The sequence below is a fragment of the Gallus gallus genome, chromosome 3 (genome assembly GCF_016699485.2).
Source record: "Gallus gallus isolate bGalGal1 chromosome 3, bGalGal1.mat.broiler.GRCg7b, whole genome shotgun sequence".
Taxonomy (NCBI): Eukaryota; Metazoa; Chordata; class Aves; order Galliformes; family Phasianidae; genus Gallus; species Gallus gallus.
Genome location: NC_052534.1, coordinates 107,009,261 through 107,036,444, shown reverse-complemented (window position 1 = coordinate 107,036,444; position 27,184 = coordinate 107,009,261). Strand labels below are relative to the sequence as shown.

The following is a 27,184-nucleotide window of genomic DNA, read 5'->3' as shown; positions in this document are numbered from 1 at the left end:
CTAGCCTGAGCAGTTTCCCATTTTGTGATTATCAAGGTTACGGTGCTGTAATCTCACTCACTTTCCATTTGAGGTGCTGCTTCTGCTTCAGATCTCATCTGAAGAGAGCGGTCAGCTTCCTCCTCAGCTCAGAGCTACGCTGTCATTAGGGCATGGGGAGGAGAGAGATGCAGGAGACAGATGACAGCACATGATCATATCTCTTTATTGCATGTGTGTAAAGTCTCCTAAGATCGTCTTCTAGGGTCTTTGGGCATAGATTGATTCCAACCACTCAATGAAAGGCGATCGTCCTCATTTCCACTCTCATCAGCAGGGTTTCAGATCTCCAAACCCACCTAAAGGCCAGGCAGCTGATGTGCGTCTCCTATTGGTTCTGCCAGGTTTTGGATGGAGCCTTTGCTGAGTCAACGCAAGCCAGAACAACCTTATTGCCAAGCACAGGGATCCTACCTGAAGCTGGTTCATCGGTGGGTGTTCACCAACTATGTTTTGAGATGAGGACTTACAATTTCATCTGACAGAAGACTGAATCTCAGGTCCTGCAGCTTCGGGTAGCACCACTGGCTGAGACAGCATTGCCAATGGCGATGTGGGAATTGTGGGCTACCTCCAAAGAGTGGTCAACGGAAGCTGAGGGCTTTACTTTTTATGGTTCATTCCCTGCCCTGAAAAAAAAGAACCCACAAAGCAGAAGAATCTAAAAAGCCGTAATATCTCACTTATTATTTTCATTTTAGTGCCTCCAAAATGGGTCAGTGCTGTTCAGAAACAACCAAAAAAAGAAAAAGAAAGGAAAATCAAACTACCGGGCAGAAAAAAAAAGCAAAGCCAAAAACAGCTCTGTCTTTCACTTGTTGTCTGAGCAGAAGCTATTGGCCAGATTCAGGTTGTTGTGCCACCAAAGGATGAAGTGAAACTGTTTTTTTGTCTGTTGATCAGATACAAATCCAGGAGATCTCACCCAGCTCCTGACGTAGAAACAAGCAGACGCCAACACAGAGACCAAGAGGGGTGCCCAAGAGGGGACAGGGATGCTGTAGCCTGCATCTTTGGAGGGCACTGCTGTGCCCCAGGACAGCTTTCTTACAGCTCCTGTTGGTCCCTGCAGATGCTGCTGAAATCACTGGGGAATTGAGCTGCCCACGCTGTGCAACCCACCCCACGCTGTGACAGTGGTTTCGCTCAAAATGTCATAGTGTGACACTGAGCGTGAACTGAGAAATGGCTGAATCCTAAGGAGCTCATCCACCATCATCGTGTGGCCCCTATTTGTACGTGTGGGGCCCCTGTGACCTTCGCAGAAGGAGCCACCGGGTCCTTTGGATGTTGCCCAGCAGAAGAGGTTCCAGACGTATGGGGCACACAGCTCTGAACTGGTGGTATTGGTCAGAAACAGCATAACAAATACAGAAAGACGTGGACATCTGGGATATCTCACATCTCCAGATCATGGGTAGTAAGCATAGGAATTCCCTCAGTGAGTACTCCTGGAGGTGCTCAAGGCCAGGTTGGATGGGTGCTGGGCTGCCCTATCTGGTGGGCACCCAGCCCATGGCAGGGCTTGGGACTGGATGATCTTTATGGTCCTGTTCAACTCAACGATCCTAGGATTCTATGATCCTATCTGAATCTCAGTACTTAACCCAAGGTGGACACAGACAATTCCAGAAGGGAATTCATCCCCTCTTAAAGCAGTATCTGAGATAAGCTTTCCTTACCGTTCCCTTCCTTAGATCAGGAAGCCATGGTAACAAATTTAGTCTAGACAGAATATTTGAGCTGAAGTCTGGGGGGGGGGGGTGGTATCCACCCCAATCCCTCCACTCTCATGTTTTTCAATGGAGATGTCCATCAGGCATTTTACTAAGTAGCCTTACTGGAAAACCAGGTAAGACTGTGAGGGTAATTCTTGGCTCACTGGCACTTCTGGAAAACAATTTACAACAATTTCGGATGAAAGTGTATCACACATCCTTTTTTTTTTTTTTCTTTTTTTCTTTTTTTTTCCCAGCAAGATAGAGTGGAGTGGAAAAAACTACATCTTGTTCCCGAGATTTTAAATGCTTTTTCTTCTTTGGTCTGCTGCAATGAACTGGGGTTAGCAGATTCTCAAAGGAAAGCAGCTACAAATGAGCCACTTCAAATCCTTGGAAAAGGTTTTGATTTTCTTTGGAAATGGTTTTCAGTTCTTCACACCTTAGAGAAGTTTTTGGAGTTGAAGGGAAGAATGATTCGCTACCTTAATGCATACATTTACAAAGGCAATTCTGCAGTCCCCAAATTGTTTTTTTTTTTTTAAGCTATAAAAAAAAGAGTTGGTGGGCTCCAACCCTTCCATTGGGGTGGTGAACTGCAGTGAGACAATATGAAGGGGCAAACAGCAATTATCCATAGGGTGACACCCAAGCTGCATTGGGTCTTCCATGTAGAGGTCCCCAGTTAAGCCCTCATGCCACGTTGCTTTTCCGTGAGGATGAGGAACCAAAGCTTAGAATCACAGAATCATAGAATCATTAAGGTTGGAAAAGACCACTGTGATCATCAAGTCCCCCCATCAACCCATCACCACCATGCCCACTAAACCATGTGCACCACTGGGTCATTTATATCGTCCTGGGCATCTCCTGGTCTCTCCAGATCCCACAGTGACCCCTGGCCATGAGCAGCCATATGTCCACAACCCCCTGCACACGTCCTGTGTATGCAGTGGATCCCCTGCAGTGACCAGAGCAGAGCATTAGCTGGAGACCTGCTGCCCTCTGTAGGTGCCTCCATCCCATTTCAAGGCTGATGAGCACTCAAATGGCTCTCTGACCATCTCAGAGGACATTCCTGGTGCAAGCACCTACGTGCAGTGCTTAGAAGCTGCTGGCAGATAGGGTAGGTCAGTGGTGGTATCCTCTCCTCATTCCAGTTCTGGCAGGCTGGGTTCCAGGGACTTTGCCTTGTGGAAAAGGCATTTAGTTGGTGACCAATTAAGAAGCCACCACTGATGCTCCTCCAAGACACTCTCATATGGTACTACAAAATGGCCACACTTTTGTGCTGGGAGGTCCAGCTCCTCCGTGCTCCATTTTCAGGATGCCTACAAGTAAAACTACCACAAAGGCAGGGAAAGGAGCAGATGGTTCAAATCCCAGCTGCTCTGAGCAGCCGCCCTTATAAAAGAGCAGTGGCCACTTCTGCCTGTTTCTGGTGACAGAGGGGCAGCGTGGAGGGTTGGGTAACGATCAGCTGCCTATGGGACACATCTACCTTGTAACAACATGGTACAAGAGATTTGGGTTCCCAGCAAAGCTGGAAGATAATTACCTCTGCAGCAAGCAATTGCCAGCTTCGGCTTTGCAAAACCACATCCCAGCATGGATCCAGGCCTTTGTCAGGGTGTTTCAAAGGATTCAGGTGTTATGTTCAGGGATACTGAAGGGTGTAGCTCTGGGCATGAGCAGCTTTTGCAGTTCTGAGTGCAACAGAAAGGCCTCACTGAGCAAAAGGAAAAAATATTGAGCCATACGTATGGACAGCATAGGTGTTGTAGAGGTTTATTTTGACTTCTTACACTCATTCATACAACAGAATCATAGATCGCCTTTGCTGATCATACAATCACAGAATCACAGAACGACTTGGGTTGGAAGAGACCTCAAAGATCATCCAGTTCTGATCCCTGTGCTGTGGGCAGGGGTGCCAACCACTAGATCTCAGATGCTAATCTCAGGTGCTCACCACAGGTGGTTGGGGTTAGAGCTTCATCACAGAGAGGGTTTTGGTGGAAGGAGAGGAGCAACTCCCCACCACAGGCCCTTCGAGTGAAGGCAAAGAGATAAATTCAAGCCAAAAATATTAAAAACCCATGAGAAGACTTCAGAGTGATGAGGCTCCAGCCTTTCACTGGTGTCTTATGGCAGCTCATTTGAAATCCATTACACAACTAAGTTAAAAATAAACATTTACAGAAGAGGGAGCGGGTGGCCATGTGTGGTCTGTTACAGTGATGACAGAGATGTCCAGCCTTGGCAGCAACACCTCTGCTCCTAAACTAACCCACACCACAGCTTCTCTTCTTCTTTTAGGACAAGGGGGAATGGTTTTAAACTGAGAAAGGGGTGGTTTAGGTTGGATATGAGGAGGAAGTTTTTCCCCCAGAGGGTGGTGACGCACTGAACAGGTTGCCCAAGGAGGCTGTGGATGCCCCATCCCTGCAGGCATTCAAGGCCAGGCTGGATGTGGCTCTGGGCAGCCTGGTCTGCTGGTTGGCGACCCTGCACGTAGCAGGGGGTTGGAAATCGATGATCATTGTATTCTTTTTCAACCCAGGCCATTCTATGATTCTATGATGCTCTCTGGCCTTGAGGCCAACTTACCCCCCTCTGGCCACCTCGTGCAATGAAATGCTCCTATCAAAGCTGAGTGGCTGCATCCAAATTGTCTTTCAGGAAGGGGCCTTGGTCTTGCTCACCTTTGAACCATGCTGAGCCCACGTCAAAACTACACATCCCTGGACCTTGTCTATGTCTTGATATTGTTTGGTTCATCCAGAGCAACCTAAACCAGTGATTGGCGACCAGTCCATGGCAGAGAGTTAGAGCTAGATGGGCTTTAAGGTCTCTTCCAACCCAAGCCATTCTATGACCCATTCTATGATCAGCACAGACCCAGGGTTGTTTCAATGAGATGCTGCATGAAAATTGTTGCTAAGACTTGAAATGCAGCTACAGCCCCATATTGGAGGGTTTGAGCAGCAAAGGAACAGCTCTCATGTCTCTCCAGTCCCCATTCACCATCAGCAGCCCCAGGAAGGGTGGGTGCGAGCTGCCAGGTGGCTGGGAGTGCTGATTGCCAGGCTGTTTGCATATGCATATCTGAAAATTGACAAAACGAGGGTGCTGTCCAAGCAAAAAATAATAATAATAATTGCATTTGCATCAGAAATGTGAAAATGCTGTTCTTCACTCTTTGAAGTCTGCGTGGCTGCGTCTTGCAGGGCCGTACCCTATGCTGGAGGGGCTGCGGGGTGTGGGGAGGGGGGTCGGGATTGCAGCCTGGTGATGGGATGGTGGGGATGCTGGGCTCAGGGAGGAGCTGTAAATCATTCCCCACTACCCCGGGGGAGAGGAGGGTGGGGGAAAAAAAAAGAAAGGAAGGAGGCTGGCTGTGGGAAGGGGCCAGGGTGATGAGGTGTCTATGGCCAGCACTTAACCCTTCACACCCCCGCGTTTGCAGACACTGTCTTGAGATGCCAGACGTGCAACAGCTGCATGTGGGGACAAATGTGGGGCTGCTTTCCAGAGGCACCCCAGGTATTGCAGGTTTAATCCTTAACCCCTGGGGAAGGAAGGAAGGAAGGAAGCCCACGGTTCCAGAGTCACTCAGCAACTGGGCTCATGCCTCTATGGGTCCCTTCTTGGAAGCTGTTAAAATGGTTTCCAGCCTTGCTGGGAGAGATGTGGGAGCAACAGGGGCTTTCCCAGTACAGCAGATGGGCAACAACTGGTTTCTGGGTGCTGCCAGCAAGCAGTGCCCCAAGTTACCCATCGCAGGGCTTCCCAGAGACACCCACCCAGCCTTGCCAAATTATCCCCATCCCTTTTTGATCTTCTGTATGCACGCTCACCTCTAGGCAAGCATTTGGGAAACATTACCTCTGAGCTCTCCCTAGTGCCAGAAGTCCCCAGCTCTCTGTGGAACGTGATGGGAACAGCCACGGGGATGCCATCCGAGTGTCTCCTGTGGGCTTTTTGGGGTCCCTGCCCTCGCAGCAGCCCTCCATTGCCAGTAGCATCCCTGCCCCTCCTGCCTGGAAGGAGGATGTCTAGGACCCGGGCGGTGCGGCTCCTCCCTTTCAGGTCTCTCCAGGGTTATTGCTTGGTGGGAGGTAGGTTCGGGGCTTGGTGGTATGAATGAAAGAGAGACAGGAAATCTGGACTGAAAAGCTCAAACTGGAATAGCTCGCCTGTCTCCAGGCAACAGGCCTGACGCAACCACTGGGAAAAAAAAAAATAATAAAAAAAAGTCCCTTAAATTTAAAAAAAAAAAAAAAAAAGGGAAAAAAAAAAAAACAACACGGAGAGAGATTTCTGAAGCGAGACAGGGAGGAGGATGAGACGGTCTCTTGAAGGCGCTGGTGACATCGCTCTGCAAATAGCAAGTTGGAGCCCCGCGGAGGAAGGAGGGAGCCAAGATGTCCGTGCAGCGCTCCTGCTGAGTGCCTCCCCGGTGAGTTGGGGTCGGGAGGGGATACCTGGTGTGGGAGCCTTGTGGAAATGGGGCTCGGCAAGGAGCAGCTCCTCAGGGATATAGTATTGGGGTGGGGGCGATGGGGGCCCCAGCATGGTGATGTCCATGCCCGCTCCCCTGTTGTGGGGCTGAGGACTCGTTCCTCTCATTCCAGCTTGGCCAAAATCCCTTGGAAACATCCAGAGCGGTGGCACCCCGATGGTTGGGATGGGTGGAAATCACCGCAGGGCTTGCACCCCTCTTTGCAACGGGGATGTTGCTCGCAGCTGGGGAGAGGTGAGGGGCAGCCACCAACTCCCAGGGAGCCGGGGGGGGGATTTTTCTCTACCGGCTGTGGTGTAACAGAGAAGAGTCCGTCCCCTGCTCAGGACGATCACCTGTTGCTCCCTCTGTCCCCTCCTGGAGATCTGCAAGAGCCCCGCAGGGGTTTGTGCAGCGCCGACATGATGGGATGGAGCCCGCTGGCCTCGCAGGGCGGCACTACCTGCGGGTTCTGAGGCAGGCACGGCGCTGAGCAGGGTGGGTTTCCACCTGCTCGGGGCTGAGCCTCGCAGATCAGACTGAGGGGAAAAAAAAAAAAAAAGAAAAAAAAAAAAAGAAAACAACCCCCAAAAAAATCACCCAGAACTTCTACAGAGCCCTCTGTAACAGCTCGGGGCTAATTGCTAAAAGGAAGGATCAGCCTGCACCCCTACCAGCGCCGGCACAAAAGCACCCTGCTCCCAGCCCCAGCGCAGAGATGGAGGACCCCTCCCTATTCCCCCACCGCGCTCCCTGCATTATTCACCGCTGCTTTGCCCCTCGGAGCTTTCCCACATTGGGAACCTCGGTGGAAAGAGGGGGAAAATGAATGGAAACCAAGCGCCGTGTTGGCAGCGAGGGGCTGTGTCTGGCTTTGTCTGCCCAAATCCGATGGATTCCCCACTTCTCAGTGGGAACGAGCAGTGGGTTTCCCTCCCCCAGCCATCATTTTGGTTCCACGGCTGTTATTTGCATGCCGTGTCCCCTCCGCGTCCCCTCTGCCCATTCCAGGGGATCTGAATGGTGCACAAATAAAACAGAAAGGGAAGGAGCTCACAACAGCCCCGCAGCCATTCAGGTCTGAAAAATGTAGCAGAAACACCGCAGGAAAAAGATATATCTGTGTGTGTATAACACATAAAAATCAGCCTGAGAGTAATTCAGCCTTTCGGAGGGGAGGGAGCAGGGGTCTGTTTGTGAGCAACTTGCCTTAAATGAGATACTGAGCAGTAATGTGGGGATCAGCACTGGAAATGCTGGGGAGGAGCAGGTCTGAGAGCAGTGCTCGTTGCTGCTGAGGCGGTAATTGGATGGGACAGGCGGCGTGTAGTGGGGATTAGGGGGTCGTGGGGGGCTGATCCTGCCTCCGATCGCTTTAATTTGGAGCTGGAACGGGGGCTGCTCTGCAGCTTGCTTCTGCAGGGGAAGCTCAGTGCTGGGCAGAATGAAGGCAGGAGAAAGGTTTGTTGTTTCTCACCAGGAACGTACACTCCTGCTGCTGCACTGAGGGAAAAATAACTCCGTGTGGAGTATCCTTCCCCTGGGAAGGGAGCATTTCTCAGCCTGATCCAGCTCGTTCCCAAGGAGTCCTGGCTGAGCTGGCACAGAGGTCCCTGCCCTGCTCTTCCCATGGGTGAAACCCAGCAGGGTAGGGGGGCAGTGGGGAAAACGAGGGAAGGAAGGGGCTCTGCCAAGCCACCCACCGGTCCTCTGCGGGCCCCCTGGGGAGCCAGGGTGAGGTCCCAGGTCCTGCTGGGACCCTGGGGCAGTGCCTGGAGGAGCGACGCTTGCCCAGCGCTCGCTAGAAGATGGCTGTTGTGGATGGAGTATTTTCACCAAGGGGATGCAAAGTTGCTTTTCCTTCTGCAGCCTAACCCCTTTCCTTCTCATAACAATCATTACCTTGCTTTATGCGGTGGGCTGAGAGGCAGCGCTGCCCTCCATCCGCTTTCTATGAAGCCTTCCTGGTCTGCAGACAGCTCCCACTCATCACCAGAGGACTGGTCTGCAGGAATGCCAAACATCTGGCAAAGCCTGGGCCGTTTTCATGCTGGGTTTCCACCCAACCGCTGGAAATCTGCTGATGGAGGGGAACTGGGCTGCTCAGGAGATGGGGCTGCCAGGACCCAACAGAGGCAGCCTCCATCCTGCTGCCTCATAAGCAGCCGGCTGTGACTTGTGCAGGGAATGGGCACGGAGGTGGATGGGTATGAAGGAACAGATGCATTTCTTGAAGCAGGTTCTGACACGACCAACAAGGCTGGAGAGAAACGCCAGAGGGATCAGTGGTCCCCTCGTCTTATTTTCGTCCACTTGTCAGGATTGGCTGCAGTCCCCCACTGCTCTCTCTCCTCTGTTGCACCTGGGCCAAGTTCTGGGGGCTGTTTGGGCAGAAGGAGGTGCCGGGGTGAATCCTCACCCTGCTTCACGCCACACATGACTGGAGAAGCCCAGTCCTTCCCTCTTGCCCCCATGTATTTGCCAATGCCACGACTGCACCCTAAGGGCTGAAGGAGCAAGATGGGCTGCTGTCCTGAGCATATGAGCTACCTGAGAGGGTTTATGGGCATTGTTCACAGCCATAAGTGCATGGGAACATCCAGTGCACTCAGAACCCTATTAAGTCAGTATCCCAGACACAGCATGATGTAGCTCTGAGATCACATCTCTCAACCCTCAGTCAGCCCAGGGACAGAAAGCTGCTCAACTCCCTGAGCTTCTGTCATGCATTAGGTTAGGGGTGGGCCCATGCATGAGAAGGGACACAGGTAACACTGCTATCCCTGCAAGTGTAGGGGATTCAGCAGACCTGGAGCTGTGCTCATGCTCGTGATGCCCAGCTTGGCCATTTGCTGGCTTCAGGATCAGGATGGTCTTTGGGCTGCTGGCATCTTCTGCTGGGAGGAGGCTGGCTGGAGGTCACAGGACAGGACAGGAAGGCATCTTCTTCACCATCCCACAGCCATTCTGCTGCAGACCACAGGGAGCTCAGCCACCCCCATCCCCTATTTTTTTGCTGTACCCCAACAGCTGGCTCTGTCCCAAACCTCCCACTCTATTCTTCATGAGGTTTCATCGCCCACCAAGGATGGTGTTGGTAGGTGCAATTTCTACATAGGGTTTTCTTTAATAGGGTGAAGGCCTGGGTGTGTGGCTCATAGAGTGACACCTACACAAACTCCAATAGTAAATGTCTGCCAGCAGTCTGGGGAACCTCATCCTAAACACCATGGGCCACAAAGGGCATCCCTGCTCTGATAACAGAGCATGGACACCCAGATGGGAACGAGACACCTGAAGATGCTCTGTACATCCCCGAAGGTCCTCAGAGTTTGGCCCCTGAAGGCCACTTGTGTGAGCTGCCTAACCACCGAGAGGGAAACTGAGGCATAAAAGGGGCTAAAGTGCTTTTTGATGGTCATTAATAGTCCAAGCCCTGCTTACCACATGCCAGAAGTGTTATCCATGGTCCTTGATGGCACTTCTTCATCCAGCTAAAGGACTTCTCTCGGCATGAGCTTTGTCACACACTGAGCTGTGTTTTTATTCTCACAGGAGATAAGCAGACTAATGTAGATTCTTCAAATCACTGCTGCTCCTCTGCAATAGAAAATGGTATTACTGCAAGTTGATGTCCATCAGGAGTAGTGAAAGGAGCAGAATAATTTTTTCCCTGTACCCATTGTAACTGATGGCTTTATTTATTCTGCTTTTTTCCTCCGATTTTTATGCTGAGTATTTCTCCTTCTTTTCCTTCTTTCTTCCCCTAGACCTCTTGCTCCCTGACATGTGACCTTCCAAAGCACTGCATGCCCTTATTTATGGCCCTAAATTGAGCAGGCTGTAAATGCGCAAGCAATGCTGCCTCCTGAAAGCCTCGCATTCAGGGCAGAGCAGGGCATGGAGAGCTGATGGGAAGGCAGAGATGTATAAAACTTCTCAGGCACATAAAACTCCCACAGGGTGTAGCATTGTTTCATGATGCTAGCATCACTTCGTGCAATCTCCCTTTTGACCATAAACAGCACCTGAACTGTGTCGTTATCCACCAGCAGTGAGATAAAACAAAGATCTTCTCCCACTCCAGCCCACCTCCTACTGCCTACCTCATCTCACCAAGGGATCATGTGGTTCCCCCAATGGATGGGTATAAGGATGCCTGAGAGTTTGTGGTGGGGACAGGTCTGCTGCATCTGTTTCTATAGTGGGACATCATGGTGGCCAATGGTGCCACTGGACTTGTAAACGATTGTTTAGATGGGTGGATAGTAATAGGACAAGGGGGAATGGTTTTAAACTGAGGCAGGAGAGGTTTAGGTTGGATATGAGGAGGCAGTTTTTCCCCCAGAGGGTGGTGACGCACTGAACAGGTTGCCCAAGGAGGCTGTGGATGCCCCATCCCTGCAGGCATTCAAGGCCAGGCTGGATGTGGCTCTGGGCAGCCTGGTCTGCTGGTTGGCGACCCTGCACAGAGCAGGGGGTTGAAACCAGATGATCATTGTGGTCCTTTTCAACCCAGGCCATTCTGTGATTCAACGATTCTATGACTTGGCTTCTCAGAGAACAGAACTCCCCAGGGACTTCACGAGGTATGTCAGATGTGGGAGAGGGAAGCGTTTGCTCTGCTGACTTGCAAAGGTGTAAAAGCCAAGCCTGAAGGCATGCTTGCTCAGTGAGTCTTGGCATGATGGGACTTCACACCCCATCCACATGACAGTCCTGTTACTTCTCCATCCCATTTGCATGCTACTGCTAATCCCTTTGCATTGCAGCTTGCCAAGGGGGTCAATGAAGCTGACTTTTCCATGGGAGCCTGACCCAGTAAGGAAATGAAAGGCATTCTGTTGACCTGGTGAACTGATGTGTCCTGTACGTTCAGGATTGATAGCTCTCATGAAAGGAAAGGGGGACACCTGTTGGGTTTTGGTCACCATTTTGGTGCCAACCTCTTGTTACCCCTAATTCGGCACGGCATGAACCAACAGAGACCAGATGTGATAAAGAAGACAAATCGAGGGTTAACCACTCCAATTCTTTTTCTTATGAGGAAAGTGAGCCTGGAGGCCAGGTTTGTTCCTGGGAATTAGCTAGCTCAGGGGCAGCGGGCAGGTTTGGATTACACACAGACATTTTTCACACGCGTACCAATTTCAGAGCTCTCTTTCTGCAGCAGGTCTTTCGCCCAAGTCTGAGATATCGATATGAAATCTGAGGCAGCTCCTTTCTGCCTATTTTCAGTTTGGAGAAGCTGGAGGACAGATGTGCCTGCCTGGGGTCTGTCCACTGAATGATGAGGAGTTTCATATTGCACGTGGGGGGCGTAGGATGGGCTGGAACGGTGCATAAGTACCCACTCCCTCAGCAGGCAACACAAGCTGCTGGCTTGTGCTGAGACACAAGATAAAAGAGTTTGTGGAGCCTCTGCTTTGACGCTGTGATGTTTGACAACATCAGCCTTACAGTAAGAATATTATCTCTGTTAAGGAGCACCAAATCCAGCAGCCCGGCGTGTTCAGCTTTTGGACATCTGGATTCAGCCACACCTAGCAATCTCCATCCCACCAGAGGGAAAAACACTTGGTTACTTAATGGAATCATAGAATGGCTTGGGCTGGAAGGGACCCCAAGGATCATCAAGCTCCAACCACTCTGCCACAGTCAGGGCCACTGACCTCCAGATCTGGTACTAGACCAGTCCGCCCAGGGCCCCATCCAACCTGATTAAGGTCTTTGAACTCATTAGGTGCTACCCTTTATTGACTTTGATGGGCTAGAAAGCAGCACTGGAGCAAAATTTGTCAGTGTGCTCTCAGCTCGGTGCACAAGTTGGTGCATGTCCTGACTCTCTGAATGGGCAGCCCTCTTCTCGCCCCTCCCTGCCATTTATTTTTCAGCAGAAGAAAGAAAATTGTGCTGCTCCGGGCATGAGAGCTCTTGGCTTCAAACTGGTGTAGTATCTGGGCCTGCTCCCACTCACCGTAAAACCCTCATTAACATAAATAGCAGCAGGAACAAGACCACAACATGAGTAATTCTCCACCCCCAGACTGTCTGTGTGTATATTATCAACTACTCATTCAGCCCATGTGCCTCCACACAATTGTGGGATAAATCTTGCTCGCTGTTGGTGTTTATTTTAAATTGAATCTTCTCGCTGAAAAGGTTCGAGAGGCATAATTATGGTCTGGGTTTCAGAGCTGCACACGTCTTTGTGGGCACACGTAGCAGGGAGGAGAATGGCTGAGTAACTCATATTGCTGTGTTTTAGTGCATCCAGCTAGAAACTGCGTACGTCCTGGCTGGTCTTTCTGGGCATGTTACCAGGCAGGCAGAAAGTATTTTGTTTTGTGTTTGACATGTAGACGAGAGTTCTGGATCTATTCCTAGCTCAGCTGCAGATGAATATATGACCTTGAGAAAGTCTCTTATCTGATCCCACCTGAAATGTATGCAGCAGCTGCCTGAGCTTAACTCCCACAGAGGAGTCCCATGCGCTGGCTTTGGCCCAAACTAGCTGACCCTCTCCTAGACACTACAGAGTCGCAGTTCAGAAGTTAGCATGGGTGATGGACCATTTCCAATTGGCATACTGGGGACGGTCAGAGATGGAAACCACAAGTCCAAATTTCCCTGAGAGTAAGCATCTGAGCCCAACCACACCAGTGTCCCACTTACTCCCAAAACTGTCCAAGGGGCCGTGCTCCTGCCCCAGGGCTCACTGGAAGGGTGGAATCTGATTCCCATGGCAGGAGGCTGGTGTCCTTAGCAAGCCTAAATCTAAACCCAAATCTGTAAAACTGGGCAAGAAAACAAACAAACAAACAAACAAACAAACAAACAAGTGAAGGCATTTTCCCAGCTCTCCTTTTGGCTCAAACTTTTGCGTTGCCTTACTTTATCTGTCCCTATCTTGCGTAAGTGAAAAGAAATAGGATTGCCAAGCAGGACACCCCATCACCCAGCAATAGCCACTGCTGCCTCCAGAGGACATTGGTCAGTACGATTTGGCCTCAGAAGGGTGTGTGAATGTGTCCTGGCCTCACTGGCAACCTTTTCACAGCCCCTTAAAGATTGGAGATGTAGGTAACCAGAGCTCCACTAACAGCTGGAGCCTGTCTGTTCCTGCCCCAGAAGCAGATAGCTGAGATGAGGTAACACACCTTGGCACTGTGCCTTTCCCAAAGCCAATGCTCTGCAAAGAGCTGTCTCTCCCTTCTTGCTCCCTTTTCCTTCTAAAAGTAGAAAACAGCCCTCTGCTTTTCTTCTAGGTGTTCACCCAGGTTTGGCGTGGGGCTTGAGCAGGAGCTGTCATCCAAGACGTGGCCATCAGGGCATCCTACCCCACCTCCGACCCTTGGAATCCCACCACATGCCGTTTGACCCCCAGGGAGAATGTCCCTACCTAAAATCCAGATAGAAGAGGCCCTGGACAGAACGGATGCTGGCACTGGAAGTGCTGTTCCTCCTGATGATCACCTAAGGAGCCTCAAGGCCCTGACTGAGAAGCTGAGGCTGGAAACAAGACGCCCATCCTACCTGGAGTGGAAGGCGAAGCTGGAGGAGCAGGCATGGAAGAGCCCCCAACCCGTTGGGGATGAGGAGGGGAACGAGGCCAAAAAGGGCGCAGAGGACACTGTCCCTCTGAGAAAGGTGCAGCTGCACCTCAACGGGAGCCCTGCCCAGGACAAGGTGACACTTACCTCAGGGAAAATAGGCGACTTTGAGAGCATCGATGAAGCTTTGACGTGGCTCAGGAAGGAACTGGTGAGTGGTTTCCTGTCCCAGATAGATAGCACTCATTTTCAAGAGAAAAGGAAGGAAATGAGTAGCTCCTTGTTCCCACCTGCCCTCAGCACACCAGGTGGAAAGGCAACCATCAGTCACTGCAACTGCTGTGGGGGGCTGTGGGGAAGGCAAAGGTGAATGCCAGCATCTATTGCCTCAGGGAAGAAGCTGGGCCCCCCTCAGTGTCCTTGCTGGGATCCCAAAGGCTCAGGGAATACCGTAGCTTTTATTAGTTGAGGTTTCCAGCAGTTTGCTTCTTCTGCTTCTCTAATCACACATCAACACTCATATGAATACAGAAGGTAAGACAACAAGCACATGGATGTGGCGGGTGCAATAGCCCTGATGGGGATCAGGAAGGGATGTTACACCAAGGCTGTAGAAAGGAATGTGCCTCGCTAGACCTGTCCCCTAGATTTACCCTTCCTTCTTGAGGCTGTCAGTGGTTTAGGTATGCCCTCAGTGGGACACCGTCTGCAGAACGCTGCATTTGACAAGCATCTGTTAATGTAATCTCCAAGCAACTGCCTAATTCCCTCTTTTTTGTTCTTTTCCTTTTCTTTTCTTTTTTTTTTTTTTTAACTCATAATATCCTATAAGATTTTGGGGTAACCTGCTTCCCCAGCATTATTTCTGCCCTGCCCTCAGTGCTTCTTTTTGTTTCACCTTGTTGTGGGATCCCCTTGCTTTGTAATATATAAGAAAGTGTATTTTTCTTCCCCCGCTGCATGTACGATATCAGAGCCTGACCTCAGACCCCTCCTCAGCCAACTCTTACAAGTTTGTCTTCTTCATTAGGCTCTGGTTGATGTTTATGTCAGCCCCTCAACTCAGACATGCACACCATCGTACAGAAATCCTTGTTTCTGGTAGTTAAAAACTAATAGATGGAGGGACTGGAGACCTTCTACCTTGCCAAAGCAAGGAGGTAGTCGGTGGCTTTCTGAGAGGACATGGCCATCACGGGGGCCAGATCCATACAGCCTTCACTGCCTTGGCTTCATGCAGTTCAAGGGAAAGCAAAAATGCTGTTAACCATGATTCAAGGAGAAGGAAACAAGACATGAATGCTACATATATGCTAGGAAAATAAACAGAGCTAGGGCACGGGCACTAGAAGAAGCTCAGTTTTGACATGCTGCATTGCTGTCATGATCTTTTTAGCACTGCCCCAAGCTGCTCCCAGCCCAGTTTGGGAATCTAGGGACATTTCCCAGGAGGAAGCATAGATGCATCCTTCATGGAGGCCAGGGGAGGTCAATAGGATAGATAGCCAGACTGGAGCAGCCGTTTTCAGTCTGGAGAATGGTCACGTGGGCTTTTCACACGTGTAGGAGCAAGAGACTGAGACTTCACTTCCCACGATCCTTCCCTTCTAGAATGAAAATGAAAATAGAATGAAATTATTTGGCTCACATAACTGGAAACTGGCCATAATGGATATCATGTGACCCCGTTGCCTAATTAGACGTTTGCTCGTGATTGCCAATAGCATTTGCAGCTGTTTGGACTGCAGCAATTTTGCAGCATAGTCCCCAAGGACTGGGAATGCACGTGGGCTTCAGATCACAGAATCATTGAATCACAGAATCACTAAGGTTGGAAAAGACCTACAAGATGATCCAGTCCACCCATCCACCCATCACCAATAGTTCTCACTAAACCATGTCCCTCAACACAACATCCAAACTCTCTTTGAACACCTCCAGGGTCGGTGACTCCACCACCTCCCTGGGCAGCCCATTCCAGTGCCTGACCACCCTTTCAGAGAAGTAGTATTTCCTAACATCCAGCCTGAACCTTCCCTGGTGCAACTCAAGGTCAGATGCAGCGGGGGACACGTTCCTGTTCAAGGGCTTTGCTTTTGATAAACACTGGAAGTCTCTGAAGAAAACTTCCCATGCAAAACAAGGAAGAATATATATTTTTAAACATATCTGTGAGCTCTACTCCAAAGAATGTTTATTTGACAGATTTCTGTTGCTCTTGCTGTTTTTGCTAAGATCTCTAAAGAAGTTTCTGACAGAAGTGGTCCTGGATGTCAGTTTTTGTGGTTGAGATGTGTCTCAGGACTGTGGCTTTTGGAAGGCAACAGCAGTGCTTCAGGAATCCTGGAATATAACAAAGCATTCTGAGTCGATCTCGTCCTTTTAGGATGAGAGGTGATGGCCTTAAGTTGCACCAGTGGAGGCCCAGGTTGGATATTAGGAACAATTTCTTTCCCAGTAGAGTGATGCTTCACTGGCACAGGCTGCCCAGGGAGGTGGTGGGGTTACCATCCTTGGGAGTGTTCAAGAAGTATAGAGATGTGGCACTGAGGGACATGGTCAGTGGGCATGGTGGGTATGGATTGGGACTGGATGGTCTTAGAGGTCCTTTCCAACCTGGATGATTCTATGGTTCTATGATTCTAAAACCACTTGGTGCTCTGGAGAGAATATCAGCTCCTAATCTCAGCCCTGAACCCAAGGCCATGCTTGCATCTGTGATGAATTCTCACATTCACAGAGAACTAGATGTAAAACCCAAGTCTCAAAATGCCTGAAGACGGGAAGGGACAGATTTCTCCTTCTTAGAGCCACGGTTTTTGAAGAGTTTGCTTTGTTCTTTGGTCTTCTGCCAAAAGTATAAATTGTGTTAGAGTCCAGTTCTACCCCTCAGACGGGGGTGTGGTACAGCAAACGTCATCTGATGAAAACCTAAAGTTTAAATTAAGGAAGAAAAAGGGCAAAGTAAACCCTAATTTTTCCTCACTTTCCATTTTCCTCTGTCTTAATTATACCGGTCTTTGCTGGATTTGGACGTGACTCATGTAATTTAAAACAATTTCCCCCAAAGAGAGAGCATGTATTTGACTGACCACACAGCCGAACAGCTATGTTGGAGGCACTGTTGTTGGTCAGAGCTGCCAGCGAGGCTGCCGTTACACAGAGTGCTGGAACAAAAAGACACATTTCACACATCTCGAGAGTGAAAAGAATTTTTTTTTTTTTTTTTTTTTGGTAAATTAACAAGCTTCCTTTCATCACAACCAGGATTTTTCCTTGTTTACCACCATTTCGTGGTAGTAAAGCAAACAGGAATGTTCAGAGCAGGATATGGTTGTTTGAGTTTCTACATCTACTTAAGGCAGGATCATGGGGTCCTAGAATCCTAGAATCCTAGAATCACAGTATCATAGAATAGCTTGGCTTGGAAGGGACCTCAAAATCATCTACTTCCAAGCCCCTGCTGTGGGCAGTTGCCAACCACTAGATCCAAGACCAGAAAGGCCAAGGAGGGCTCCAGTACCCATCCATTTGTTATGGCCACCCTAAGTGGGAAATAAATCCTTCCAGTCTTCCTTAATGTAAGAGATGAAAGACGAAGGAGGCCATGGGTCGGTGCCTGTGCTGTGCTCTGGCCTTCCTTGCTCTACCGTTACAGACACAGCTAATGTGAGTATCTGGGCAGCTTTTTGAAGAGCATCCAAAATGATCCAGTAGTCATAGCTGGGGTGAAATCTGCTTCTGCCACGCTGCCTTCTGTCACAGGATGAATTCTCCCCAGTTTATGCAATCCTCCAAGAGAAGGCAAATTAGTGTATGTAGGATTCATCTACCCAATGGAAGGGCAAAAGCTGCTGCACGTCCAGGAAACAAGTAGACCACCAGCCTGTGCTCTTAGTGGAATGCAGCAGTGCAGGATGTACATCTCCATCGCTCACAGTGTGCAATCCTATCACAGCTACCAACATATTTAGGCAGGGTTGGTTCATTAGCATGGCCCCAGCGTGGTTCTGGCTTGTACCAGTTAGCACAGCTAGAGCTTCAGGAGTCTGCACGTGCTCCCAACAGGCAGTTTAGATCACCCAATTCTGGAAGCAAAGTGAATTTAATGTGTATATGCAGATTTCCACTTAGGCACGATGCTAAAGAATAGGCCATAAGAATTAAAGCTACCTGCTAAATCTGAAGCATTACTCCCAGTTCACAAAATGAGGGTCATCCCATGCTGCAGGGAATTTGCATCCGTATGTCCAGAATCTGCTCGGGTTCGGGTTCAGGTTCAGCCAGGTTCAGGCTCCTCCCATTCAGAAGCAAAGTGAGGGACAAACCCAAGGTCTTACTGAGCATCTGCTGCTCTTGGTCTTTCTCTCCAGGTGACCCATCTCAGTGCCCGATTCTGCCATTTGCACATGAAGATCTGGCCCTGGTATATAGGACTGAATATGCCCACTGAGCTCCAGCCAGCCCTGTCAGCTGGCACCTGCTGGGAATCTGGCCCTGAGAAGCTGATTTATTCGGACATGCAAATTCCTGCTCTTGTTTTTGTGCTGAGAGGCTCTGTGTAGGTGTACGAGCAAATTGCAGTACTCAGCATGTGTTGAACTGCCTGAAGGCTGGAACAGTCCCCTTCCTGCCTCCTGTCTCTTCTCTGCCCTCTTTGTGTTTCTCATGTCAAATGTGGCCGCTTTTCATTAGTGCTGAAGTGGTTTCAAACTAAAGTAGGGGAGATTTATATTGGATATAAGAAGTTGTTTACAGTAAGGGTGGTGAGGCACTGGCACAGGTTGCCCAGAGATGAGGTTGATTCCCCATCCCTCCAGACAGACAAGGTCAGGCTGGACAGGCTCTGAGCACTGATGGAGCTGTGGGTGTCCCTGTTCAGTGCAGGGAGGGGGACAGATGGCCTTTAAGGGTCCCTTCCAACTCAAACCATTCTATGACCAGTGCCTTGCTGGTCAGACATAAAGAAAAGCCACGTTGGTGTGCAGAGGTGACTGGACTGGTGGAGGACTAAACCTGAGAGTGGCTGAATTCCCAACGGATTTCTTCCAATGGATTGAGCAGATGTTATTTGATCCCAGTAAAACAGCCAACAAGGGTGGCATAGACCTTAAAGACTATCAGTGTGTCCATTTCAGATCAATTTGCCTTCCCCGTCAGGAGCAATATGACTTGGCAATATGGTCCAGATATTATTCTGAGTTTTGACATCAATATTAGTTGAACAAGAGCTTTTAAAAGAGATTTTAAACAACAGGGTGACACCAAAAGTGTCATCGTGAGCTTTGTTGCTGAAGCAATGGTTGGGTGCCTTGTTTCAGACTATGGGTTGCACCACAAGGGTGTGAGCATCCAAAATTAGCCACAGCAGGGTGTCATCTGAGCACCTTTGAAGATGAAGCCTCAAATCTAAACACAGACCTAACCAATTTCTGTGAAGTGTTTTGGCAAGGGTCTAACGACCGGCCTGTGCTCAAATCCAAGTGGTTGCACCCAGCTGGGAAGGCACCTCTTCAGCTTTCATTTTCTTTTGATCTTTTGGATCCACAAAAGCAACCACTTCTCTGCTGATCACTACCCTGAGCTTCATGGGCCACAGGTTGGGAACCTGCCCATGGGACTCTTCTGTCTTGGGAAGAGGTCCCAAGCAGCTCCAGAACGCCTCCATGCCCTAGGATGGTCTCTGCTGCTATTTCCCTCCATAGCAACACAGCACGAGGTGGACTAACGGCAATGGGAACACTAACAGTCTGACTGCAGCCATGCAGACAGCCCATGGTTAGAGACAAGCTTGGAGACAAACCTAGGCTGCATCCTGAGCTACATTTGGGATAAGCCACCTAGACTGGGCAACAGGCAAGGACACGTCCAAAATATTCCCTCCCTCCCTCACTTTAAACATTCCTGGAAGACTCGGAGGCCCAACCCAAACAGAAAATCCTTCCTAAGACTCGCCCATTCAGACATCTGTGGTTTTGTGATTCAGTCTGCTGGTTGCAGCCGGTCCGCTGCCAGGAAGGACTTGGGTTTGGTTCCCTCTCCCAGACCCACACAGCTCTTTGCCTGCTGGAGCCGGGCTGGAAAGAGGCAGGGGACGGTGTTAAAAAGTGGTTTGTGCAAGCAAGAAATACACGAGATTGCTTCTGCACTTGGCACACAAGACTTGGAAATGATGCATGGCTGCTGCTGGGTCTGCCCTGTGGGTTCCTATGGGACACTGCAGAGTGTGTGGGATCTGTTGTCGTCCCATTGAGTTGCATTATAGTAGCTGTCCCCGTGGATGAGCTGCGTAAACCAAAAACCCACAGCTAGCTATGATGCAGCCCCTGTAATCCCATTAAGTCTTTCCAGGAAGCTTCTGGAGCTTGCTGATCCAGCAGTTCTCCTCTTTGAAAGAGGATTTCTAGTGATGACTTGGTCCTCGGTGTGGGATGTCTTACATGTCTCTAGCACTCATGAGGAGTGTGTAGGAAAAGGAAGGAGAATTGGGATTTCTGGGTTCTGATCCAGATCCTGCTAAGATTTGGGGTGTTTATGAAAAGAGCACATCACTTTCCTGTGGACTGCCCAATCCTGCCCATCATCACATGCTCAGACAAGGCAAATCCTATATCTCCTCGTGGTAATCCTTTAGTAAGTTATTACAAGACTTTGATTCTCATCATTCCTCCTTGCTTTGCCCTTGGAGGGCAAAAAAAAGGATTTTTTCTCCTTGGGAAATCAGCATATCTGACATCTCTTGCCCTGCTTCCCCTCTGACTCCCAGAACAAAGCAAGGGCTGTGTATAGGACAAGAAATGATCAATGTAGGTGGGTGCAGATTTTGCCCCACGCAGCACTACCCCTCCTATACAGGAGGACTGGTGGTTGGCATGGCAGTGGGAGATGCCATTTCCACAAACACCAGGGTCACAGGGTATGGTGGGGGAAGTGAGTGGAGACTGCAGATCAAGTGACAAGGAATACTGACCAAAGCTTAGCTCAGTAACACCCGTGATCGCCTTCCTGATGAAATGTCAAGTCGCAGCACTCATGAAACAGGGAGAAATATCATGAATATGAACATTTTTTCACTGCAACTCACATGGGAGAAGAAGAGCCCCCTGAGTGGCGTTGCTCTGCTGAGTGCAAGGAAATAGTGGTTTTCAGAGGACAGTAAATTGCCCCAGCCTTGCCAACCATTCAAAGGGAAGTTCACAGTGAGATTTATACAAAAGTGACTGAAACCTCTCCAGGCAACAGATCTGGAGTCCAATTGCTGGCTGAGAACACCAGGCGAGGTTCTCCATGGTGTCTCCATGGTGCAGGTAGTAGAAGAGCCTTGCTTGGCTCGGATTAACTTCCATTATTAACATCACCTTTTGGCCTGAGCTCCCAGCTTTGCCAGGGGCTTCCCAACAGCTGCACAAAACACCTGGAGCAGAGCCAAGCTCTTCCCTCTGAGCCTTCCAACCTCCTAAAGCTTCACCTTGCTGTGAGACCGGCAGTGCTGCAAAGGCCAACACTGACCTCTTCGAAGGCATTGCTGGAGCAGGAGGGATTGTGCCACACACCAAAGCAATGGCAGCGCTGCCCTGGTTGATAGCCTGGTTGCAGCACCCCCCACTTCGTGTATCACAAAGACCTTGTGCAGAAATACCAGGGCCGCCTGTGGAGCATCCTGATGTGAATTTTATCTCCTCCTTTCCTCTCTGCAGTTTCATGTTCCAGCCACCAACCAGGAATAAATTTACCTCTCACTCCTATCATCTATACCCATAAACAAAACAGCTTATTTTCATGCCTGGGGGCAAACTGGTACGACCTGGCCATGCCCATGCTGTTAGGATCCAGGCAAAGTGGTTGCATCCCAGTGCCTACCAAGGACGAATCCCACTGCGTCCGCTCCTGAGGAGTGCCTATGGTGAATCACTTAGGGCTGTGTGATAGACTTCAGCTCAAAGGATGCCAGGACCTTCCTCACAATCAAGGAGAGAGAAAGACTTTGTTGCCATGCACAGTTTCACATATTAATATGCTTGCAGTCTGGGTCTATTTCTGAGCTTCTCATTCAGACCACGGGGAGCCAAGAAACCAGTGATCCAAAGCTGTCCCAGTGCCTCAGCAGCCTTACTGCAAAATTTTCCTTATACCCAACCTAAATTTCCCCTCTTTTAGTTTGAAACCATTTCCCCTTGTTCTGTCACAACGGACCCTGCTGAAGGGTCTGTCCCTTCTTTCTCACAGCCCCCCTCGAGGTACTGAAAGGCTGCAAAACATCTCATGCACAGGGATGTTGCTGAGGACTGCACGTATCTCAGGAGACATTGGGAGGAAAAAACAAAGACAAAACGAGGAGCCTTTGGTACCTGAGTGTTTTTTCAGCCTGTACTGCTCCCTCCAAGTCTCCAAGAGTTAAAGACTGATTCAAGCCACAGGGTTCAGCCTGATCTCTTTGGCTTCTTTCCCAGCACTCCCTTTTCTCTGTGGCTTCTGTGGTTTGTTGCTGTTGTGCAAGGGGGGATGTGGGGTGAGAAGTGGGGTTTGTCTTCTCAGCATTGGCTCCTCTGACTGCTGCTCCTGCTCTCCAGGTGAAGGCTGATGCTCACTGTCAATCTTGCCAGGTGTTCACCTCCTCCCTTTGCCTCTCCCAGTATCCTGTGACAGTTTTCTGTTCAATTATAAGCTGGAATTTAAAATAATAATAATAGTAATAATAACAAATCCATTTCCTTTCATCACTTCTATGTCTTCCACCTTTCAGAGTTAGATGCCAGGGGAGGATAAACCCTCTGAAACACCGAGCCCATTAGCCAGTGGGATAAATGCTCTCCTTCCCATGGGAAACATGGAGGCCCCATCCCAAGATCTGTGTGCAATCAGTGAGATGAGCCACAGGGGATGCTGACAGCCACATTCCCCACTGCCATGAACCAGCCCAGATTAACACAGGCTGGAAACCTGTGCCAAGCAGTTGGGGATCAGTTCTCTGGGGTTCTTTTAATTGGTCCTTTCCGCTTCTAATTGCTACTCCTCACTCTGTGGCTGCTGCCTTGTGAGCAAAATTAGTTTAGGCTTTGCTTAAGGTTGAGATGGAGGCTCTGAAGCTTGCACTGACCGATATCCCATTCAACAGCCTTGGCATAGCTGGATTTAACTCCACTTTCCCAGCGCTCCTGGAAATCTGACCAAGCACAGCCTCCTGATGCTAAAGATTCACCATTGTGACCTGAGATGCACTGCAGGGAATACCCTAGCCTCCTTCATAGAATCATAGAATCATAGAATCACTAAGGTTGGAAAAGACCCACAGGATCATCCAGTCCAACCATTCGCCCTTCACCAATGGTTCCCGCTAAACCATGTCCCTCAACACAACATCCAAACGCTCTTTGAACACCACCAGGCTCGGTGACTCCACCACCTCTCTGGGCAGCCCATTCCAGTGCCTGACCACCCCTTCAGAGAAGTAGAGAAGAGTACCTTTAATACCCTTCCCAGCTCTTTGCATCTCTGTCTGAGCTATGTTTCTCATGATTTGCTGCAGCCTCCAGCAGGGACCTCTACGAGGAGTGCATTTGCTGTGCCTTTGCTGACACCCTCTTCCCTCCCCCCTTCTATGTCGTGTGTTCCAGGCAGAAATGCGCCTGCAGGACCAGCAGCTGGCCAGGCAGCTGATGCGCCTCCGCAGCGACATCAACAAGCTGAAGATAGAGCAGACCTGCCACCTCCACCAGCGCATGCTCAACGACGCCACGTATGAGCTGGAGGAGAGGGACGAGCTGGCGGACCTCTTCTGTGATTTCCCCCTTGTCAACTCCTTCAGCCTCTCCACGCCTCTCAAGCTCATCGGGGTCACCAAGATGAACATCAACTCGCGCCGGTTCTCGCTGTGCTGAAGAGGGAAGGATGAGGGAGAAAGAGAGGTTTGGGCAGCACCAGGGCTCTCTCTGCCTGATGGCTGGGCACAAAGAGGCCCCGGAGGGGCAGAGGGATCAGGAGCAAACGGGGAACCCATCGCTGGTCTTGGTGGCAGGACAGGGCAGCAGAATCTGGCACCAGGATGGCTCAGAGATGCCCACTGGGAGGACAGGACCTGCAGGAAGCACGGAGAGCATCTGAGCCCAGCATTTGCTCTTAGCCTGTTCTTTTGCAAAGTCCCTTCTCCCCTTTATCCTCTCCCTGCAGTAACAAGAGATGGATGCATCTCCAGTGTGGTTGGTTGTACTCAGAAGTCCAAGGGGAGGTTCAAAGATCAGCCAAAAAGCAAGGGAAAAAAATCCCCCTTCCCTTGTCTTTTGCTTTCTCCCAGGCTAGAGCTGTGGCTTCAGAAAATGCCTCTCTCTTCCCTGGATGTCTCCTCAGATCTCTATCTTCTGCCTCTGCTGTTCCAGACAGGGGATCTCTGGGGCTGCTTCAGGTGGAAAGATGGTTCCCAGTGGAAAGGATTCATCAGGTGGGGGACAGCAGGTTAAATGTATCCCAAAATGTGGTGAGAATGTGCTTGCTGACTTGCTCTGTTGAGTCCAGTGTACTCTACCTTGATTTTGTCTGTGGTATCTATTATGGATGGATCGTGGACACATTTATGTAGCCTCTAGATGGCCAGAAGTCACTTGTGTGCCCTAGAATTTATACCCAGAGCAATACATGTTCCTGATCTCATTGCCAGCCATGGCCACAAGACCACCTACAGCTAGCTCCAGAAGTGGTAAGATAATGGATGTAGTTTACACTGATAAAATCCCGTATCAAAGAAGTCACCTTAGGCTGACATTCCCCCAAAAGTAGCACCAGCAAATCCTGGATTCTCTGTAGCAACACACATCCATCAAAGAAAGGACATTCAAGAGGAGAAAAGGGACTTCTGCATGATGAGCATCGAAGTGCAACCATCGAATTAAAGGGAGAAATATTGCTGTGATGAGCTGCCATCAACAGGCTTTAGACCTGCAGCAGACACATGGGATTCCCTCCCTGCCAGGCAGCGTGCGAGATGGATGCTGTACTTTCTTGCCTTTCTGTGCACACTGCTGCACACTATGCTGCAAGGCTAGGGACACGAGTGGTCTAGCCATGGCAGCCCTGGGACACCTGGCACCAAGATAGTCTGTCCAGAGGGTGTTTGGCTGTCTTTAGGCTTCAACACCTCTCAACCCATCAGCCCTGCTCTCTGTGCCAGAGCAGCTGAGAGAAAGTGACTGTTTTCACGCAGCACCAGCCCAAGCTCTGGGAATGAGTGGGACATGCGAGCCAGCGCTGAGCTGGAAGCTGTGTGGCCATGTGGATGTGCCTCTGCCTGTACCTGGCCGTGTCCGTGAGCTGTGTGTGTGCATCAGTAGTTGTGTGTGTGTTTGTGAGGCCGCAGGCTCGCATCATGAACGGGTTCATAGCCACCTGGGAATAGGGGCTGGTTTCAACCCCCTGCCTCCGGGGGCTCCATTGGATGTAACCCCACAGCGATGCCTCCCCTCCAGTTCATAGCTCACAGGGTGACATTTCTTTCTGCTAAAGACAAAGATATCTGGGGGGCACCAGAGCTCTGTCTATACTAGTAAGTTAAGCAGTGTTGTGCCTGAATGTTGAAACTTGTACTGCCCAGGTGCAAGTAGGGTTGTGGCCAGACTGCCAGTTGGCCTCTGGACAAGACAACCAGCTGTGATGCCATTTAGTTTACTGGTAGAAAAATAGCCTTATTTCCCCATGGACATTTTGAAAAGAAAAAAGAAAAGGAAAGAAAAGGAAAGGAAAGGAAAGAAAAAAGAAAAGAAAAAAGACAAGACAAGACAAGACAAGACAAGACAAGACAAGACAAGACAAGACAAGAAAAGAAAAGAAAAGAAAAGAAAAGAAAAGAAAAGAAAAGAAAAGAAAAGAAAAGAAAAGAAAAGAAAAGAGAAGAAAATCTCCTTGAAATTCTTCTTTGTTTACTTTTTTAATAAAAAAAAAATCTATTAATGTCTCATGTGGATTTTAGAGGCATTTTCGATCAAAAGTAGCAGTGACAAATTTCAGTGACAATTATGCCTTGGAAGAGGGGGACTGGCACTCTCTAGGGTCGCCTAGAATCAAATACAGAGCATTCCTGCCTTTGGGCTTTTGTGTGGTATCTGAATGCAGAAGGTTAGTATAAGCACAGCCTTTGGAGGTCATTATGTATGGCATTAGAAATACCAGGCGTCTGGTTTGCAGACGTGTATTTTCTGCAGCGGGGATGGGGATGGTTATGACTGCCAGCTGTTCATCGAAATGCACAATTTTTTTTTAATTATAAAATGATGTCTGTACTGATTCCTTGCCTCTGGTGTCTCACTGTGCTCAATGGCTCCAGTTCTGCTTGCAGAACAGCCAGGGGATGCATGGGGAGTTTCTGTCTGGTGCCCAACCTCTAGGAGCCACCATCAGCAATGACCCAACAAGTGATCTCCTGCAGTGCCCAGCTCCACAACAAGAAGTCTCTCTGCACATGCAGACAGCAGTGGAAGGCTGGAGACATGGTGTGAAGCACCAGGTGGTCCTTGCAGCTTGGAACTGCAAAGTACCAGCCTGGTGTTTTCAAGACCTATGCTTGTGCAAGGTTTCTCTATCCATGCCCATCATTAGGACAGCTCTACACCTACACCAGTGAGTTACAAGTTTATTTTACTTACAGTTCTAAGCATACTCATGTGTAACCACTGAGAGAAGCTCATTTGCTCTCAGGCGCCGTTTTGTAGTGAATAGTCAAAATATTCCCCCTGAAACGACCTCAGTGAAACTTCTCTTTCAGTGGTGACAGCTAGGCCCAGCGCCTAGATGCAACCAACCCAAAGATCTGTGTTCCTTTACACTGTAAAGAAAAAAAAAAAAAACAAAATCATAAAAAAAAAAAGTGGTCTTCCTTGATTTTTGACTTTGAGTCAATCAAGAAGCAGCACAAATCAATTCCACACATTTCAGCTTACAGTCCGTTGGCCGTGCTCATCCCCAGCATGGTCCGTCACAACCTGTCCATGGACAAGAGACCTCACTATTCTGCCACAGCTCTATCCAGCAAAGACAAAAGGGGTCATTATTCCTGAGAGAAGTGCCCCATTCCTTTCTCTTTTGGCACTGTGAAGTGCTATCGTACAATCAGTGAGTGATTTCTGTTTTGGTGCCTCCCACAGTCGCCTCTATTACAACCCCTTAAGGAAACTGAACGGAGAGGCCATCACAGAAATGCCCCAAGAAGTCCCATTTATGCTGGGAAACCTGGAGAATGACCTGTTGGAAGACCAGAATCAGGCCTGTTGCCCTCTCTGTGTGTTTCATGTCCAAGTGCCATGTCTGGAGGCACGCACAAGAGCGCAAGGCATCTGACAGGCCTTAGCTCCACACACACTTCATTCAGGCCAGCTGAGATTTGGATT

The 27,184-nt window shown here is 49.6% G+C and overlaps 1 protein-coding gene and 1 long non-coding RNA gene across 3 annotated transcripts; one reads left to right on the top strand and one right to left on the bottom strand.

The window, feature by feature from the left end:
* The first annotated feature begins 6,082 nt into the window (after positions 1-6,082).
* FAM167A (family with sequence similarity 167, member A) lies at positions 6,083-26,084 on the top strand. 2 transcript variants are annotated; one of them, XM_040697983.2, is made up of 4 exons: positions 6,083-6,219; positions 10,781-10,850; positions 13,530-14,025; positions 23,429-26,084. In XM_040697983.2, the coding sequence occupies exons 3-4, from the start codon at positions 13,654-13,656 to the stop codon at positions 23,690-23,692; spliced, it is 636 nt and encodes a 211-aa protein (XP_040553917.1). In that variant the 5' UTR covers positions 6,083-6,219; positions 10,781-10,850; positions 13,530-13,653; the 3' UTR covers positions 23,693-26,084. The 2 variants fall into 2 exon arrangements, with proteins under 2 accessions (XP_040553917.1, XP_001233100.2); XM_001233099.7 differs by lacking the exon at positions 10,781-10,850.
* On the bottom strand, positions 6,217-13,947 carry LOC124417865. Its single transcript, XR_006938773.1, has 3 exons — positions 13,798-13,947; positions 9,706-9,861; positions 6,217-9,231 (listed from the first exon to the last, which is right to left on the bottom strand). It is a non-coding gene; the product is annotated as an uncharacterized LOC124417865 (long non-coding RNA).
* Positions 26,085-27,184: the final 1,100 nt, after the last annotated feature.

Coding starts and splice junctions, on each gene's coding strand:
- FAM167A (XM_001233099.7), top strand. CDS start 13,654: ATGTCCCTACCTAAAATCCAGATAGAAGAGGCCCTGGACAGAACGGAT. Junction 14,026..23,428: donor CGTGGCTCAGGAAGGAACTG/GTGAGTGGTTTC, acceptor CGTGTGTTCCAG/GCAGAAATGCGCCTGCAGGA.